We start from the raw sequence: 19,170 nt of genomic DNA, 5'->3' as shown, positions 1-19,170 counted from the left end.
TAGCTTATTCCATTGAACAGAAAAAGATACCAAAACAAGCTACAATAATTCTGAACATAAAAATATGGTGGCGATGTTATATAATGAAACAGTATGGTAATAGCACAGAACTAGTCATAAAGGTCATTTGGATAATGATCCTGGAAAAACATCCCTGTTATCACAACACAAAAGCTTTTGTTTTCATTTATGTCCTATTCTAAACAATAGAAAGCCTCATAGACATCTATCTGACCATTGGCAGTGCTGTTAACTACACATTCATTGCCTGCATACAATGCTCACAGGAGTTTGTCTCTTGGGTCTCCTTTATGCCTTTTAACTCAAAGTATTCTCAGCAATGCATCCCTGAAAGCTTCTTTTTGTTTGAAGACTCATAGGAGAGACAGATTTTTTTGTACATCTGTGAGTTGTTTCAAGTTATCACAGAAAATTAGGATCACTTTAATATTTCCCCCCAAATAGAATGTCTGGAGGAAGGTAGAATTAGGACTAGTACTTGTTCTTTTTCTTAAATTGGAATAAATTTGGACTATTGACCAATAAGTATAAAAAAGTAAGTTCTTCTGTAGTCTGTATTTTTGATAGATATTTGATAAGTTAAAGACATTTGGGAAACTCTGAATGGTAAATAGAGGACAAATTAATTTGACGGCAAATGTTCTAATGCTTCCTTTGTGTTTCTGACATTACAAGTAAGCAGAGTGAAAATGGTATGAGCTTTGAAAATAGGCAAACATGATTTAGATATAGATGTTGTCTTTAGAAATTGTGCAATTTTGCACTGTAGTATCCATAATTGAAAAACGAGAGGGAAAAAGCAAATATCATATACCTCATTGGGGTACGGAGAAGAAGAAATGGGTTAAATGGTGAAAAGAAATTATCATTATGCCCAGAACATATTTGTTAAGTGAATATTTATCCTAAATGTATCAAATAGTTAACCTTGCATCCTCATGCTTCACAATTTTTTTTGGGGGGGGATCCGGTCGTGGGGCCTGAACTCTGGGCCTGGGCGCTGTCCCTCAGCTCTTCAGCTCAAGGCTAGCGCTCTACCACTTGAGCCACAGCGCCACTTCCGGCTTTTTTCTTTTTGCTTATGTGGTGCTGAGGAATCGAACCCAGGGCCTCAGGCATGCAAGGCAAGCACTCTACCACTGAGCCACCTTCCTAGCCCATGTTTCACAATTTTTATTAGTAAATTGTGATCATTTTTAAAAGAAACAGAAGAGTATAAAGTTCTCCAAGAGGATATTTTACACCACCTTAGTATCAGTCATATAACTACTTTCAAAGAAATGTAATTCAATGTTTTTTCCTTTTCTTTTTATCATTACTAATTGCAGATGAAGTATCTTTAGAAATGATTTTTCACAGAGATCTTTGTGGAAGAACTTAAATAACAGAAACAATGTGAATGGTATGTAATAAAATGGCAAAGGAATGTTGTTCACAATTGAATACTCCTGTACCAAGGAATATATTCCGATGGGATTGGTAGAGGGAAGAAAAAGAACTGTAAGAAAAATTAAACTAAGAAAGAAATGAGACATGGATTATCTCAAAGGATACCAAGGGGATATGGAAACAGCCTTGAAGTCCTTTTTTCATAAGGTTCTGTGTTTCCTTAGACCAAATTTAATCACTGGAAGTAAAAGAGAGTCGAATATATGCTGAGTCTTGCACCAATATGGTAGAACTATTTTGAGCTAGGAATTACAATGTCTACACTATTGTTATTCTAGTTGTCTTACAGTTCTACTCTACAATTTTAATGAGAAGTTTTTCTTCAAATACTTCTTCTTCATCTCACAGATTCATCCACCGAAGTTTCCACTGGGAGCAAATATGCACTAATAACCTAATTTTTCTGTGTACTGAATGCATGTTTAATATGAGTTCTCCAATCCATCCCCTTGTGAAGGAACACAGATCCACAGAGCCTGAAGAAGGTAAGAGGCTGGTATATGTTTGGAAGAGTTTGCACCTTGACAAAACATTTTAAGGGAATAGGGCCATTCTCTGAATAGTAAAAAAAATTAATTCCTATGAATTCATTTTTCTTTTGGATAAGTGAGGGCAGTAGATGAGCAGCACTGCTTTTGCCAGTTGAAGAAGCAGCACAGAGAAATGAGGTGTTCAGCTCTATAACAAATAGGTGTTGAGAGCGTTGGGGTTCTTCCTAATCCTTAGACAAGGATTTGTCTAGGACATTTTATTGTTTCCTGACTAGATCTACTGAAAGAACATAAATTCGTTGAAAATTACCATTTAGTATGAAACATACATTTTTTTCACTGCTTGTGCATTTAGGAATTGGTAAAAGGTGATTATTTAAATATAATTACGTTCAGCTTCCCAGCATCAGAATGACTTCAGCACTCTGAATATGTGATGAAATAAACATATCACTAGATAAGAATTGTAGCAAATCCTCCAATGTGTCACCAGAACAATGAATACCTCTGAAAGGTTTCTAATATGCCAGGCATTATCTCTCAAACAGCATTTTGAAATTTACAGAAATCAAATAAAATTCATGTAATGGAAAGTTGTGTTCTTCTATTTCAATTTAAGTGCTTAGGTTCTTCAAATGCCATATTTCCATCTTCTCCAAGGTATGGACTTGACCATGCTAGCCTCAGAGAAGCACTGAAAGTTTAATTAAATAATCTAGGTTAGTTTTATGTTATGATTAACAATTATGCCATTTTGGGGGGAATATATATATATATATATATATATATATATATATATATATATATTATTGGTAGTGTGGCTTGAACTCTGGGCCTAGGCAGTGTCTTTCAGCTCTTCAGCTGTCCTTTAGCTCTTTAGCTCAAGTCTAGTGCTCTTAACACTTGAGCCACAGTGTCATTTCTGGTTTTCTGGTGGCTTATTGGAGATCAGACTTTCATGGACTTTCTTGCACAGGCTGGCTTTGAACCTCAATCCTCAGATTTCAGCCTCCTGAGTAGATAGGATTACAGGCTTGAGCTACCAATGCCTGGAGAAAATAAATGTTATTTCCACTGATTTCAGAGATAAATTATTTAAAATTGAAGAGACAGAATTCCTTAACATTCAATATGTTAGTAAGTAACATAGGTTATGAAGTGCAAGAAAAGTCTTGTTGTTGTTGTTGTTGTTGTGAAAAATATCGTATAGAGGGGTTACAGATACATGGGCAAGGTAATGAGCACATTTCTTATCAAGCATTGTTGCCTCCTCCTTTGTTTCCCTTTCCCATCCCTTCCCATCTCCCGTGCCCCCCATACCCCCCTGCATCCTCTGCTAGCACCCACCTCCACCCCCAACCACTCCCCACCCCCTCGCCAAAGTTGTAAAGTTCGTTTTTCTACATAACGTCTTGTTCATCTCATTGTTGCAATAGGTCCAACTGTTTTCCTATTTAAACAATTTGTTTTTTTTCCCTTCCCTTCCACAAATTATACCAACATCAAATCTTATTCGCAAGAATGAAAAATAGTTGGATTTTTTTATAATTATCTTTCATTTTATAAGGAAGGTGTCATCTAAAACATCATCTGAATTCAATGCATTTTGATCTGTGTCACCCCGTTAAGCAACCTCATTCCCCTTCGACCCACCCCTTTGCAGGTGGAATTCTACTTGAGTTTGGATAACATTGCATGGCATTAGGAGCAACAGGTTGTATATACACTCAGATCTTAGATGTTCTCCATAATCTTTTCGGGGGGTTGACATTCCAGAGGCTTGAACTCAGGGCCTGGGAACTGTCCCTGAGCTTTTTTGTGCAAAACGCTAGCTCTCTACTATTTGAGGCACAGCTGCACTTCTGGCTTTTTGGTGGTTAATTGGAGATAAGCATTTCATGGATGCTCCTGCCTGGGCTGTCTTTGAACTATGATCCTCATATCTCAGCCTCCTGAGTGTCTAGGATTATGGGCATGACTCAAAGGTGCCAAGCATCCATAATATCTTAAAGTCTTGTATTTAACTTACCCTTAACTATTTTTCTGCCTTTGTATGCATTAATGTAAGAATAATGCCTATTAGATTTCTATGAGTATAGTGATGATAAAATACTTATAAAAGTTTTGTATATAAAACATGTTTTCACTAAATATTATGAAGGGAAATGTGCCTTTTTAAAATTGTACTTTATGATCTCTCAGTAGTTGTAGAAAGAAACAATCATTCAAGAGTCAGTTTATAAGCCCAATGCATCATTCTCCTTACTCCCTTTCCAATCATCCCCTCCCCTCAGTTTTCTTCATAACATAGGAGACACATTGAATATTACGACTGTATTCTCCCCACCTTCCTCTCTTCTTTTGTCTGCCCTCTCTCCTCAAACTCTACACACCTTTAAGTGACAATTTCCTGGTATTCATTTTTTGGACCGTGAGTTTGTTTTTCTAAGTAATTACGCCATTTGAATTCTCCCCTGTAAATACCATACTTTGGTTGATACATTCATTTATACTTGCATACAACCCCATGTGTGTTTACTTGTACATTTACAAGCTAGGTCAGTGTGCATATAGGAGAAAAAGCATGCATCTTTGGGTCTCTGGTCCTGACTGACTTCATTAACGTCTCCCCAGAGTCCATCTATTTCTTTGTAAATGATAAAATAATATTCTTCATATATGTATATTATATAACATATATCACATTTTCTTGATCCTTTCAAGAAGGATCAAGGGACATCTGGGCTGATTTTATGCTTTAGTAATGGTGCATAGTGCAGCAATAAACACAGTTGTACAAAATGAGAACCAGGAAATGGGCATTTGTAAGAGGTGAGGTTGAGCAGAGAGGGCTTGATGAAGGAAGAAGAGAAGAGGAGGAGAATACAGTAAGAATTCAATGTATATCCTACAAAATTAAGAAGAATGAAGGAAGTGGTAGGTCAGGAGGGATGGACCAGAGTGTTGAAAAACAGTGATATTGATCAAGATGCACTCCATTCATAAACTGCTTAGTTAAATCACAGCCCATTTGTAGGACTATTTAAAGGTAACTTGAAAAGAACAACCCATGAACCTCAAAATAGGGACATAAAAGGTTTTTTCTTTGTCCCTGTTGTTTCTAATGTACTATGTGATTTTTTTTATTTCTTTTGCATATTCTTCCCCCATTGTATAACCCATTTTCACTGTATTTGATGTCAGTGCCCTGCATCTTGTATTCTAATTTGGGGAGGGGAAGGGAAAAAACAAAATGGTAAGACAAAGATACAGGTTGACCCATTGTAAAAATGAGATGTACAAGACACTATATTGAAAATAAACTTTACAACTTGGGGCGGGGAAGAAATTGTGAAGGTGGGGAGGGAAGGGATAGTAGGGAGAAAACAAAGGAAGGGGTAACAATACTCAAGAGGGAATGTACTTATTACCTTACTCATTTAACTTTAACCTCTCTGTACAGTATCTTTACAATAAAAAAAATAAAAAATAAACAAACCATGGCTGTGAACGTAGCTTTACTGTATCCTGATTTGTAATCTTTAGATAAATACCCAAGAGAAGAATTGCTGAATCATAGAGCATGTTTAGTTTTTTGAAGAATGCCCACACTACTTTCCACAGTGGCTGAAGAAGCTTGCATTCTTACCAACAGTGTGCTGGGATTCCTTTGGCCTACATCCATGCCAGTATCTGTTGTTGTTTGCATTCTTGATGATGGCCATTCTAACTGGGCTGAGATGGAATCTCCGTGTTGTTTTGATTTGCATTACCTTTCAGTTCAGAGATGTTTAATATTTGTTCAAGTGTCCGTTTGTCACTTTTACTTCTTCTTTGAAGTCGTTAATTAGCTCTTTTGCCAATTGGACTTTTTACTGCTTGAGAGTTTATTTTCTTTTTAAAATTAAAAATTATTTTATTTATATATTCTAATGTTATCTTAAAGATGATATACAGAGGGGTACGGTTACATAAGTCAGGTAATGAGTACATTTCTTTTTGAACAGTGTCATGTCTTCCCTCATTTCTCCCCCAGTTTTTCCCCTCCTAACCCTCCTCCCCCATAAGTTGTATAATTTATTTTCAACACATTGTCTAGTGAGTACCATGATTGCATTTGTTCACCCCTTTTTGAGCTCTTTGCATACTCTAGATATTTGAACACATTTTTAGAGCAAAAGAGATTATTGCTGTAAGCAATTAGCTATAAAACCTTTTTCAATTTGTAAATCTCTAGAAAACATAAAGTGAGCCTTTGAGTGTATATTACAGTCAGCATAACTTTAGATGCCTGACATTTCTTCTGTGTATTGAAGACTCAGCTTGACTTCATGGAAAAACAGAAAAATGTCACTGTATTTTACTTCACGGGTCTTTTTGGAAATAAGCAACTGGAGCTGCAGTTCCTTTTTTTGGTCTTGTTTTGTTACCTGGCAGTTATCACGGGGAACTTTGTCATTTTACTCACAATCACTTGCAGCCATCTCCTGGAACAACCAATGTACTACTTTCTCTGCCACCTTTCCCTCATGGACCTCTGCTTCACCTCCACTATGCTTCCTCGACTGCTCAGGGACTTGGCTGCAACCAGAAGAGACATTTCCTACAACAACTGCATGACGCAGCTCTTCACTGGGCACTGGCTGGCAGGTGTGGAAATATTCATCTTGGTGTCCATGGCCTTTGACCGTTATGTGGCCATTGTCAAACCGCTGCATTACACAGTGATCATGAACCGGAAGAGGTGTAACTTGCTGATTGCCATGGCCTGGGGTCTTGGATTTTGGCATTCTCTTGCCTTGTTGCTTATGATACTTAATTTGCCTTTCTGTGGTCCTAATGTAATTGATCACTATATGTGTGATGTCAAGCCTCTTTTGAAACTTGTTTGTAAAGACATTCATATTGCTAGTATCTTAGCCATCGCTAACTCTGGAACACTTATTGTTGTGATTTTTATTTTGCTATTAACTTCATACATACTCATTTTATATAACCTCAGGACAAGATCCTCTGCAGGGCGGCACAAAGCTCTCTCCACCTGTAGTTCTCACATAACAGTTGTAGTTCTGTTCTTTGTGCCCTGCATTTATACCTACAGCCTCCCTGCAGATAGAGAAAATAAGGACAAACAAATCTCTGTGTTCTATACTATGATTGCCCCCATGCTAAATCCTCTCATTTACACACTGAGAAACACAGAGATGAAAATTGCCATGCAGAAGGTATTGTATAGAATAGTAAACTCAGTTTTAAAGTAAAACAGAAAACCTTCTTTACTCTTTCAAACATATGTCCCAGGACACTTATGACACTTATCCACTTCATGGAGTTCGACTCCATGAACTCATGTTCTCTCACCAAGTGTGATATTTTCTATTTAGATTGGAATGTGTATGCCAAAAGGCTCAACTAGTCCAGTGTGACTCTTTGAATTTGGAAAATTGCAAATCATTTCAGTTTGAATCATATCCTTCTGCTTGAGGGAGGCTATAGTTAGTTCCGTGGTAGACAGCATGGATGAAATATGGAAAGCCCTGAGATCAATCACTGTATCAAAAGAAACCAAAAAAGTAGTAAGTTACATTTTCAGTTATATACTCTCCCTAAAAACAATTACATTAATCTCTCTTCCATTCGAAGATGAGGCTTCTCACTCATCAATCATAAATCTTCTTACAAGGATCCAGGTCTCCTTGGCTGATTTGAGAACTCACCACACTGGATGAAAGTGTTAAGTAATTGCCTTTTGGATCAAGGAGATTTCAGCCATATATAGTATTAATATTTATCTCTGCTCTTGGGAATTTTTATTAATCTCCTGATCATCACAATGTTAAGGTATCTGCAAGTAGTAGAGATATCACAAAACACTGTAGCATTTTTCTTTTCTTGTCTTTTTCTTTCTTTTTTTAAAATTTTTTTTGGCAACAGGTTCTTAATTTGAACCCAGGCTAACCTTCCAACATGAAACCATGCTGCCTCTTTCTCCTGAATGTGGAGATTATAGCTATATACTACCATGCTTGACTAGGTATTTTGTAAGTGTTAATTTTTTTATTGTGAAAATACCATACAGAGGGGTTACAATTACATGAGCAAGGTAACGAGTGCATTTCTTATCAAGCATTGTTGCCTCCTCCTCTGTTTTCCCCTACCATCCCTGCCCTCCCACCTCTACTACTCCACCCCCTCCCCCTCGCACCCCCTTATCCCCCTGCCCAAGTTGTAAGGTTCGATTTTTTCATCATAGCCTCTTGTACATCTCATTGTTGCAATGTATCTGTATCCCTATTTAAACAATTTGTTTTTTCCCCTTCCCCTCCTCAAATTATACCAACATCAAATACAGTGAAAACAGGGGGAGGGACATACAAAGCAACAAAGAAATCACCTTATAAATACATTACAAACAATAGCAAGAAAGAAAAATACCCACTGAAGTTTTGCATCTATCCTCTGAGGTTTTCTTCATGTTCTGTCCTTTACAGGAGATGTCCCCATTTCAGTGTAGCAGAGTCTGTGACTTACAGATTATCACACAGTAACTGCTGTCTCCTTCAGGACTGTTTTCAATGCCCATCAACTAAGCACATACATTTCAAATTGCTTCTCTTTTCTCAGAGAGTGATTTCTCTGTGCAGCTATTCTCTTGGCATATTCCTATGCAACTCACTTACGTTTTTTGCTCATGAACTATATTTTTAAATTTTGAGCTAATAAATTATGTGCTACATTTCTGTTTTCCTTATGCTTATTTTCCTAGTCAATATAAATAATTAGATAAATAAACTATTGTGGAACACTATGGAACACACAAATGAAGTGTTCTTTTCATTTCAGTTGAATTATTAATGCCTGTTCTTTTTATTCAAGATTCCTTTGAGATTTTAATCATAAAAAGAGGGCAAAACTTGTTACCCCTCAGTTATTGAGGTGATTGTGTGTATGTTTCAGCCTTAGTTCAGTTTATGCATTACCTTTATCATGTTTATTGTTTTGCACACATAAAACTTTCTTTGACTCCTTGTAATATAATGTCTTTTCCAGCTTGATGCCAGTGGCTCGCAATTCTAATCATGCTTATGAAGTGGCAAGTCTTTGAGACTCTATTTCTAATTAACCAGCAAAATGCAGCAACTGGAAGTGTGGTTCAAGTGGTAGAGCAGCAGTGCTGAGTGGAGCAGCTGAGTGAGAGCTCAAGGCTCCAAGTCTAATTTCAGTACTAGAGAATAAACACAGAATTAATCCTTTTAATATCTGTAGTATGTGTTGGAGTTGGACTGCAAGTATTATATTGAGAATTTTTACATCTATGTTCTTCATAGAACTTTCTCTATATGTGTCACAGGATTTACCCATTTTTCTTTATTAGTCATTTCTTGGTATATAAACTAGCAAATATTTTCTATTGTTCTTGCTTGTCCAAGGTCCTATGATAAAGTTTAGTAAGGACTGATAAATAAATTAGAAACTTCTTATATACCTAAGCATAATTTTGAAATAACCCCTATCAATATTATTTAAACATACTTTACATATATAATATCCTATGCATACACAATATATGTATTATATTATGTATATATGTCTTATATATAAAATTTATACATAAAATATTATATAAAAAGTTTTATATATACCATATATTATATACAACTTCATATATAAATATATTTACATATAATTATATACAAAGTCTAATTTTTTAAATTTTATTTTATTATAACGATGCTGTATAAAGGGGTTACAGTTACATGAGTGAGGTTATGAGTGTATTTCTTGTAGAACGTTGTTACCCCCTCCTTGTTTTTCTCCTACTATTCCTTCCCTCTTCCACCTACCCCACTCCTTGCCAACCCAAAATTGTAAAGTGCATTTCCAACATAATGTCTTGTGAGTATCGTTGTTGGAATGGTCATCCTGTGTTCTTCTTTCAGAATTTTGTTATTCCCCTTCCCCTTCCCAATTTAGATTAATGTATAGACAAGATGCAGGGTACCAAAATCAAATACAGTGACAACAGGGAATATATCATAGGGGGAAGAAATATAAAAGAAGCAAAATATCACATAGTACAACAACAACAAGAAAATCCTCTTGTGTCCATACCTTGGGGTTCATTTCCTTTAACATCATCTTATATGGTCACAGTACATGGTTTTGAGCTTTTCTGCTCATCTAATAAGATTATTCTAGATTTATTAATTATTGCAAATAAAGGAAATCATGGGACCTATATTTCATTGGATCTGGCTTACTTCACTTACTATGATTTTTTTTCCAAGTCTCCATTTCCTAACAAATGAGGCGAAGTCATTCTTTCTGATGGAGGCATCTGGGTTGGTTCCATATTTTAGCTATGGTGAATGATGTTGAAATAAACATAGTTGTGCTGGTAGTTAAGTATGGCCTAGTTTGTGATCATTTGGGTAAATGCCCAGAAGTGGGATTTCTGGGTCATAAGGGAGCTCTGTGTGTAATCAAAACCTAATTTTTAAAGTATGCAGGTTTTCTATTTATGCAATTGATATTTTTGCAGACACTAGACATTGGAAATGATCTACAACTGATTGCTAAAAAAATCAGTAATCAAGTAGAAATTTAGGTAATAATCTAGTAGATAATTATACTGCATATATGGACTAAACATACATGCTAACAAACATGCTAATTTTCCAACTTAAACCATGTAAATTCCTGCAAAGTGAGAAAAAATGATACAAAAATTTTGGTGGCTGTTTCTTTTTTCATTAATATTTTTAGGATGGTATAACGTATTCCCTAAGCTATCAGAGTACCGCACAAGGGCCATGTGCCTTAAATATATCATTACACACATACACACACACACACACACACACACACACACACACACACCACAATACTCTATATGCTATATCTACACATTTAAATAAAAATTCCATGTACTCAGTAGAAAACAATGTGTCATTAGCCAATCTAAATAAGTTTGAGTAGATAAGGTGTAAGAACTAATTTTCTTTTGAAATTCAAAATGTTTGTCATGATATCCAAGGGATTTGGGTAATTCTTGAAGAGAAAAAGTCATCACAGGTTTGTCAACAGTACTGAGTTAAATTTTGAAAAGAAAAAGTTCACTGAACTGGGTTATGTCAATTATAAATATGCATGAAAACTAAAATTAGAGGAGAGAAACTTCCTATTACATAAAATAATGATTTAAGTTACTTTGGGAAGTTACGTGTAGGTTGGATTCCTTCACTTTCCATAGGAACAGATATTTTTAATTGTTGTTGTTTTCTGAATGTTATTTTAATATTAATCTGATAAAAAATAAAATTATATATTCCAGAGATTTGAAAATGATACATATATTCAAATAAAAAGAGAAAATATGCCTTGAGTATATCAGAATGATTTATTTGTTCATTAATTTATTTGTATCACAGTCATTTCTAGAAGAAAGAAGCAAATAAAGTAAATAAAAATAAGCAGCAATTCAACACATTTTCTGGCTCAGTCAACTGGTAGGAATAGTTCACAAGAATTACTGTGTGTATATTATTAATGGCACAGAGGAACAGTGACATAAAAAGAGGAAACAAATGAGTCCATTAGGTCTGTGAAAGGCTGCAACTCATGAATTCTGAACTGCAGAAGCAGGGAGAGAAAGAAAGAATAAAGCCCCAAACATGTGAGAAACATTAGGAAATGACTTGGCAAAACGAAATACAAGAATTTACATTCACATCACTTGCATCTTATTCTCTATTAAAAGGTCTCATGTGTTTCCCAAAACAAACATCCATTTTTAAGAAATATATCTACCTGGACATGATCACCAGTAATGTCAGCATTGAAGAAGAAGAGGCAAAATGATCTAGAGTTGAATGATAACTCGGGTCATTCCAATAATCTGTCTCATAAAAAATGAATAAAGGAAAGAAAGAAGAAAGAAAGAAGGAAAGAAAGAAAGAGAAAGGAAGGAATGAAGGAACGAAGGAAGGAAGGAAGGAAGGAACGAAGGAACGAAGGAAGGAACGAAGGAAGGAAGGAAGATGAAAAGGGAAAATAAAAGGTTTAAAAAAAGAAATACCACAACTCAGTAATACTTCGTTTAACAGATATTATACAAATAAACTCACAAAATTAAAACAAACTTTCACAATTAAGACAAAGCAACTGATGGAGTCAATAGTTGCTCTGATCTCCAACACTCCAAAGCCATTAATTATCATACAACATCTTCAGCAAAGCAGTGAGCTATGAAATCAGCAACTGAGACCTGGACAGATTTTCTTTAAGGATTTCTATCAAATGAATTGGCTTGATTGTCTAACTCAGGAAATTGAGTTTAATGTAATTGGAGAGATTGTGCCTCATTAGTTATTAGTCCCCACCACCACACACACACACAACCTAGGGTACTGCAGATTGAATGTATTTCCTTGACACCTTAACAACTCTTAACACTGAGCCAGATGGATGTGCACTAGGGCAAATTGTCTTACATTCTTCAAATTTACTTGTTTTCTATCTTGAAGATGTCAGCTGTTTTATATCCAGACATCTTTCTGTACATTGAAATCTTGCTTCAAAATCATAAAGTAAAACAATAGCACATAAGCCAAAATCCAAAGAAAATTCTTACTTATTCCTTTATTTTATAAATGTCTTAGAAACACAAGCTGAGTGCATAATAAATTTTACTCCTTATTTACTTTAATCTTGAATGTGACATTCGTCCCCAGACCTTCCCCATTGCAATTTTCATCTCCTTGTTCCTCAGAGTATAGATGAGAGGGTTTAGCATGGGGGCAATCACAGTGTAAAACACAGAGATTTCCTTATCCATATTTTTAGCACCTGCAGGTAGGATATAGACATAAGAACAGGGGACAAAAAATAGAAATACAACCATCATGTGAGAGCTACAGGTGGAGAGAGCTTTGCGACGCCCTGCTGATGATCTTGTCCTGAGGTTATATAGAATGAGGACATATGAAGCTAAGAGCACAGAAAATATGGAAAGAGCTACTGTCCCCGAATTAGCAATCACTAAGATACTAGAAATATGGATATCATTGCAAGCTAGTTTCAAAAGGGGCTTGATATCACACATGTAGTAGTCAATTACATTAGGACCACAGAAAGGCAAACTGAGGCCTAGGGCCAGTAGAGCAATAGAATGCCAAAAACCAAGTCCCCAAGCCATGGCGATCAGCATGTGACACCTCTTCCGGTTCATGATCATCATGTAATGCAGCGGCTTGACAATGGCCACATAACGATCAAAAGCCATGCCCACCAAGATGAATATTTCCACACCTGCCATCCAGTGGTAAGTAAAGAGCTGCGTCATGCAGTTGTTGTAGGAAATGTCTTTTCTTGTGGCAGCCAAGTTCCTGATTAGCTGGGGAACTACAACGGAAGTAGAGCAGAGGTCCATGAGGGACAGGTGGCAGAGGAAGTAGTACATTGGTTGTTCCAGGAGATGGCTGCAGCAGATTGTGAGTAAGATGATGCCATTTCCCATTAACACTGCCACGTAGCAAAGTAGGAACAAGAAAAAGAGCAGTAGTTCTGTTTTCTTACTTTCAAACAGTCCTGTGAAAACAAACTCTGTGACATTTTGTTTTCCCATGACATCAAGATGAGTTCTACAATACACAGCCGAAATCTAATTTATCTGAAGTCATCCAGAATATAATACAACCTTGAAAGCCTTCTTAAAATTTTGTGGTGTTGTATACTTTGATTTAAGAAGTCATAGCAAACTTATGACACGTTTCACCTAATTATTGATTTATATATTCCTCTGTCTAAGCTGTTCTGAGGATTAAGCTCACATATTGGGTCTTCCTGCACAAGCACTATAAAACTTGAGCAACACTTCTCACCTTCATATCAATTTCTCTGATACGAAACACATCACTATACCTTTAACAATTTATCGTGTCATTAAAGCAGATTTGGTGCCCAAAACTTTCACCAAGATTTTAGATATTTTGAATTTTCATAAAATTGTCATAGACACCTACTTGAATTTTGTGGTAGAAATAATGAAATAGGAGAGGCTAATTAATTTATGCCAAGCTAGAAGATACAAACTTGTATCTGAAACCCATTTAGACAACCAAGTTTACTGTGCAACATCATTTATAAACAAGCAGAATCCCAAAAGCTTCCTACTCTTCAACTTAATAGGGATTATTTTCAACTCCACATGCCATACTACATTTTATTTCTATATTGTGCATAATGTATCAATAATAATACAATATCCCAATCTCAGCAGTGACATCTTATGTATGATAGAATTATATACTTTTTACAACTTGCAGGGATCTTCATGGCGCAGAAAGTGACTGGCCTTTGGAAGCGTGTTCTGATGCTTCTTCATGACTTCTTTGTCCAAGGTCAGTACATCTGTCTCCAGGAAGTTTAAAAAAATGTGACAGCAATATTGAGCATCTAAAGGGGCAAATACAGTATTTTTAATATAGGAAATCTTTACCATAAAAAGTGCTAATAGCATGCTTTCAGATAATTCCACCAATATTAGGTTTTTGTAGATGTATTCAGTTCCTAGGAAATATTGAAGTACTTAATGTGATTCTTAAGCTTCTACTTGCTTCCTTTTATACAGTGTCAGAATATTGCAGCCATACTGACGCTGTGGGGGTAGAAGCAAACAGTGATTTTGTTGGAATCATCACTTCTTATCAACACCATACTGATTTGCATAAAGTTGCATCCTTTTGATACAAACAAGGCAAGAAACAAATTATTTTCTAGACAGATCTGTGTTGAAAGAGGTGAAGAAGAGCACCTACCTCAGTTGTTTTGTGAATCTCTTTGTTTCTAAAGTGAACACTTCATTCTCTGAGCTTTTTCATCTGGTCAATGGCATCAGTCTCTTTGTTCCTAGAGATGAATATTCATTGTCATTGAGGTCATTGGAGTAATGTCACTCGTCTTTTCAAAGCAAAATTATATCATGTAAATTATGCTTGAGAGAAAAGTCTTGTCAAGTCCACAGAATAGTCATATCCCTGCCCAAAAGGATTTGGAGAGGTACTGACTCTTCAAACTATATACTAGCACTATCACGCATGAAAGATGTCAGTTGTTAAGAATACTGTCTTCCACTACAAGAGAGGAAATTGAAGACTACATTAAAAACCTTCAGAATAATATTGGTAGACTTTCAAATTAACATTTGGTGTCTCCTCAAATTGTTACTCTTAAAAAACAAACAAGCAGAAATGGTACAGAACTTCAAATTTATGTATTATTAGGAAATTTGACTCCAACAATTTTACCTCAATTTAGGTAAAAGGTTATATGTTACTTCATATGCTAATTCCAATTGGTATTTCTGCCAGGCTCTTAAAATATTTTTGGAATGTCAAGTTGGTCATTCATGCTGGCTCTTGTTCCTTTTTTGCAATTTTCATCATGGAACATTAAACTGGTGTGGAAGCACCCAGTCTCTCCCATGAACCTTCAACAATTGAAGCTTTTATGGATGGTCCGCTGAAAACATTTTAAACTAAAGGACATAAGAAGTCACAAGGGGGAAACTCCCATAGGCATACATTTGCACCAACTGCATCTGTATTTATAATTGTGAAAGTAAAGTCAGTACCAACAGGGCCCTTCAAGTTGATTTTAAGACCCTTTTTCATAATCGCTTTAGGATATGATACACGTGATGCAAGTCTTTCATAATGTTAGAGCATTGATGAAATGAGTGAACCTTCATTTTTTTCCCTACTAGGAAAATTTCCTTCAACATTGGATTTTCTAATGATTATGGAATGTGTTAAAAATGTGGAGTGTTTATCATTGGGAGATTTCCTAATAAATAGTCATACATTTTAAAATAGGTTGGGTGGCTAAATGTAAGTTGGATTCCTTATCAGTAGACACAAAGATATTTTGATATGGGGGAGAATTATGATAATATTAGTGTATTAGCAATAATAATGAAAGGAGATAATCTTGACATTTGAAAATAGTACATAGAGCCAAGTGCTGGTGGCTCACAACGGTAATCCTAGATACTCAGGATGCTGAGATCTGAGGCTTGCAGTTCAAAGCCATCCAGGGCAGAAAAGTCTGTGAGACTCTGATCTCCAATTAACTACCAGAAACCGGAAGTTGCACTGTAGGAAAAGTGGTACAGCCCTAGCCTTGAGCTGAAGAGTTCAAGCCCCATGACCCACAAAAAAGAAAAAGAAAGAATACATAGAATCAAATAAAATAATACTTTTCAGTGCATTTCGAGAATTGTTTATTTACTAAGTAATCTGTAGCACAGTCAAAACAGGTAAAAAAAATAGAAAAAAAATAGAAATAGCATGTATCATTTTCTGACTCAGTCCACTTTGATTCTGTAGTTTATGACTAATTACATAGAGGAATTTCATTATAAGAAGAAAGAATTGGTTCTTTGATGAGAATTCAAAATATTCCTGAAGAATATTCCAGTAAGTATTTGCAAAAATGTGATTTATGTACTTTGAAGCACAGAAGCAGAAACATCCTGTGTTTGAGAGACAGAACCAAGTCCCAAACATGGGAGAAACTGCAGAGAATGACCTAGCAGTGAGAAACACAGGAGGAAAAGTTCCCCACATCACCTTCTGTCTACTTCCAAGTGTTCTCCACTAAATGGTCATACATTTTTGCCAGAACAATATTTTGCAATGTGAATGTGGTCACCTGCAATTCCAGCAAGAGGACAAAGCAGAATAATCCTGAGTTTTATGATAACCTGGGTCTATTCCAAGATCTTGCCTCATAAAATGAGTAGAGAGAGTGAGAGGGATGGAGGGAAGGAAGGAAGGAAGAAAGGAAGGAAGGAACTCATTGATACCTCATTTCATTGATGTTATATAAATGAAATATAGAATTAGAACATACTTTCACAATTTAGAGAGAAAAAACTCAGTTAACAGTTGCCCTTGTCCCCAGCACCTCAAAATTTCAACCTATATAACAGGACCCTGATTCAGACTTGTAACATTAGATATTTAGCCCATAACATTGGTCAAAATCCCGAAAGGGTGCAGCTTTTTGCCTTTTACTATGTAGTGTGTTTACTTGTTGATTTATATGCACTTTTGAAACCATGCAACTTAAGTTTCTCCCCTTGGTCTGGCTTAATTTGTTTAATATAATTTTTCCATCTTTCCATTTCCTTACAAACGGGGAGATGTCATTCTTCTGATGGAAGCATAGAATTCCATTGTGTATATAAAGCACATCTTGATCCATTGATCTGTTGAGAAGCATCAAGGTTGATTCCATAGACTGGATATGGTAAACATTATTGCCATGAACATGGTTGTGCTAGGAGCTTTAATCTGGACATGATAAATTATACAAGACCCTAGACATTCTCACAGTGAGAACAAAAGCGGATATTCTTAGGAACTGATCAGAAAGGCTCATCAGCTGTAGACATCTGATCGTATAAAATGAGGTTTATTGACATGAACACCAAGAAATGGAAACAAAAAATTTCATGTTATTGTTCTTCCTATTTTTATCCTTGGGCACAGTTTTTGCTTTCTGTAACTTTTGTCTTGAATGTAAGTTAATGTGTTTTGGAGAGGATAAGGCAGAGCACAGAAATGGTAGGACAAAGGGTGAACAATGGCATCAGTGAAACTCACTAGTTACTATGTTGAAAACTAACTATACAATTTGTGCAGAAGGAGAGTAGGGAGAGAAAAACAGGGAGAAATGAGGGAAAAGGTGACACTGTCCAAAGAGAAACGGACTCACCACCTGACTTATGTAACTGCAACCCCTTTATACATCACCATTGCAATAACAATTAAAACAGAATGCTTCTATATTTCTTTGCTATGATATCTCTACTTAAAACCATCCTGGGAACAGAGGGTGAGAGTATAATAAAGAACTCCTTCTTTATCTTAATCATGAATGTGACATTTGCCTCCAGACCTTCCCCATAGCAATTTTCATCTCTTTGTTCCTCAGAGTATAGATGAGAGGATTTAGCATGGGGGCAATCACAGTGTAAAACACAGAGATTTCCTTATCCTTATTTTTAGCACCTGCAGGGAAGATATAGATATAAATACATGGCACAAAGAACAGAACTACAACCATTATGTGAGAGCTACAGGTGGAGAGAGCTTTGTGACGTCCTGCGGAGGATCTCATCCTGAGATTATATAAAATGAGTATATATGAAGCTAAGAGCACAGAAAATATGGCAATTGCTACAGTCCCAGAGTTAGCAATCACTAAGATACTAGAAATACGGATATCTTTGCAAACAAGTTTTAAAAGGGGTTTAATATCACACATGTAATGATCAATCACATTAGGGCCACAGAAAGGCAAATTGAGGACCATGAGCAACATAGCAATAGAATGCCAAAAACCGAGTCCCCAGGCCATGGCAATCAGCATGTGACACCTCTTCCGGTTCATGATCATCATGTAATGCAGTGGTTTGACAATGGCCACATAATGGTCAAAAGCCATGCACACCAAGATAAAAGTTTCCACACCTGCCAACCAGTGGTAAGTGAAGAGTTGTGTCATGCAGTTGTTGAAGGAAATGTCTCTTCTTGTGGCAGCCAAGTTTCTGGTTAGCTGGGGAACTACAATGGAGGTAGAGCAGAGGTCCATGAGGGACAGGTGGCAGAGGAAGTAGTACATTGGCTGTTCCAGGAGATGGCTGCAGCAGATCGTGAGTAAGATGATGCTGTTTCCCATTAACACTGCCACATAGCAAAGTAGGAACAAGAAAAAGAGCAGTAGTTCTGTTTTCTTACTTTCAAACAGTCCTGTGAAAACAAATTCTGTGACATTCTGTTTTTCCATGATGTCAAAATAAGTTCTATACTGCATATCAGAAATCTAATTTATCTGAAGTCATCCAGAATATAATACAACATTGATAGCCTTGTTTAAATTTTATAGTATTATATACTTTGATTAAACAAGTCATAGCAAATTGATGATGTTTCACATTATTATTTAATTATGGATCAATCTGTCTATTTGTTTAGGGTCTTCTGATGGTTATGCTCACATACTGGGTCTTTCATAAGTATTTTGCATGCTTTTAATTCTCATAAATTATAGAAAAGAAATAATGAAATATGACAGGTCAACTAATTTCTTCCAAAATGGAGAATATAAATTTTGTATGATGTAAATTTGTAGCTATTATAAA

The 19,170-nt window shown here is 36.0% G+C and overlaps 3 protein-coding genes across 3 annotated transcripts; 1 reads left to right on the top strand and 2 right to left on the bottom strand.

The window, feature by feature from the left end:
- The first annotated feature begins 6,292 nt into the window (after positions 1–6,292).
- Positions 6,293–7,222, top strand: LOC106001181 (olfactory receptor 4P4-like). Its single transcript, XM_013036312.1, has one exon. It carries the CDS (start codon positions 6,293–6,295, stop codon positions 7,220–7,222), a length of 930 nt encoding a protein of 309 aa, XP_012891766.1.
- Positions 7,223–12,660: 5,438 nt separating this feature from the next.
- On the bottom strand, positions 12,661–15,634 carry LOC106001147 (olfactory receptor 4P4-like). Its single transcript, XM_013036274.1, has 3 exons — positions 15,595–15,634; positions 14,279–14,417; positions 12,661–13,603 (listed from the first exon to the last, which is right to left on the bottom strand). Exons 1-3 carry the CDS (start codon positions 15,632–15,634, stop codon positions 12,661–12,663), a joined length of 1,122 nt encoding a protein of 373 aa, XP_012891728.1.
- A 2,263-nt stretch (positions 15,635–17,897) lies between these two features.
- On the bottom strand, positions 17,898–18,815 carry LOC106001185 (olfactory receptor 4P4-like). The gene has a single exon (XM_013036316.1). It carries the CDS (start codon positions 18,813–18,815, stop codon positions 17,898–17,900), a length of 918 nt encoding a protein of 305 aa, XP_012891770.1.
- Positions 18,816–19,170: the final 355 nt, after the last annotated feature.

Source organism: Dipodomys ordii, unplaced genomic scaffold (assembly GCF_000151885.1).
Source record: "Dipodomys ordii isolate 6190 unplaced genomic scaffold, Dord_2.0 Scaffold270, whole genome shotgun sequence".
NCBI lineage: Eukaryota > Metazoa > Chordata > Mammalia > Rodentia > Heteromyidae > Dipodomys > Dipodomys ordii.
The sequence above is the reverse complement of the archived record's forward strand: the minus strand, read 5'-3'. Positions and strand labels throughout refer to the sequence as shown.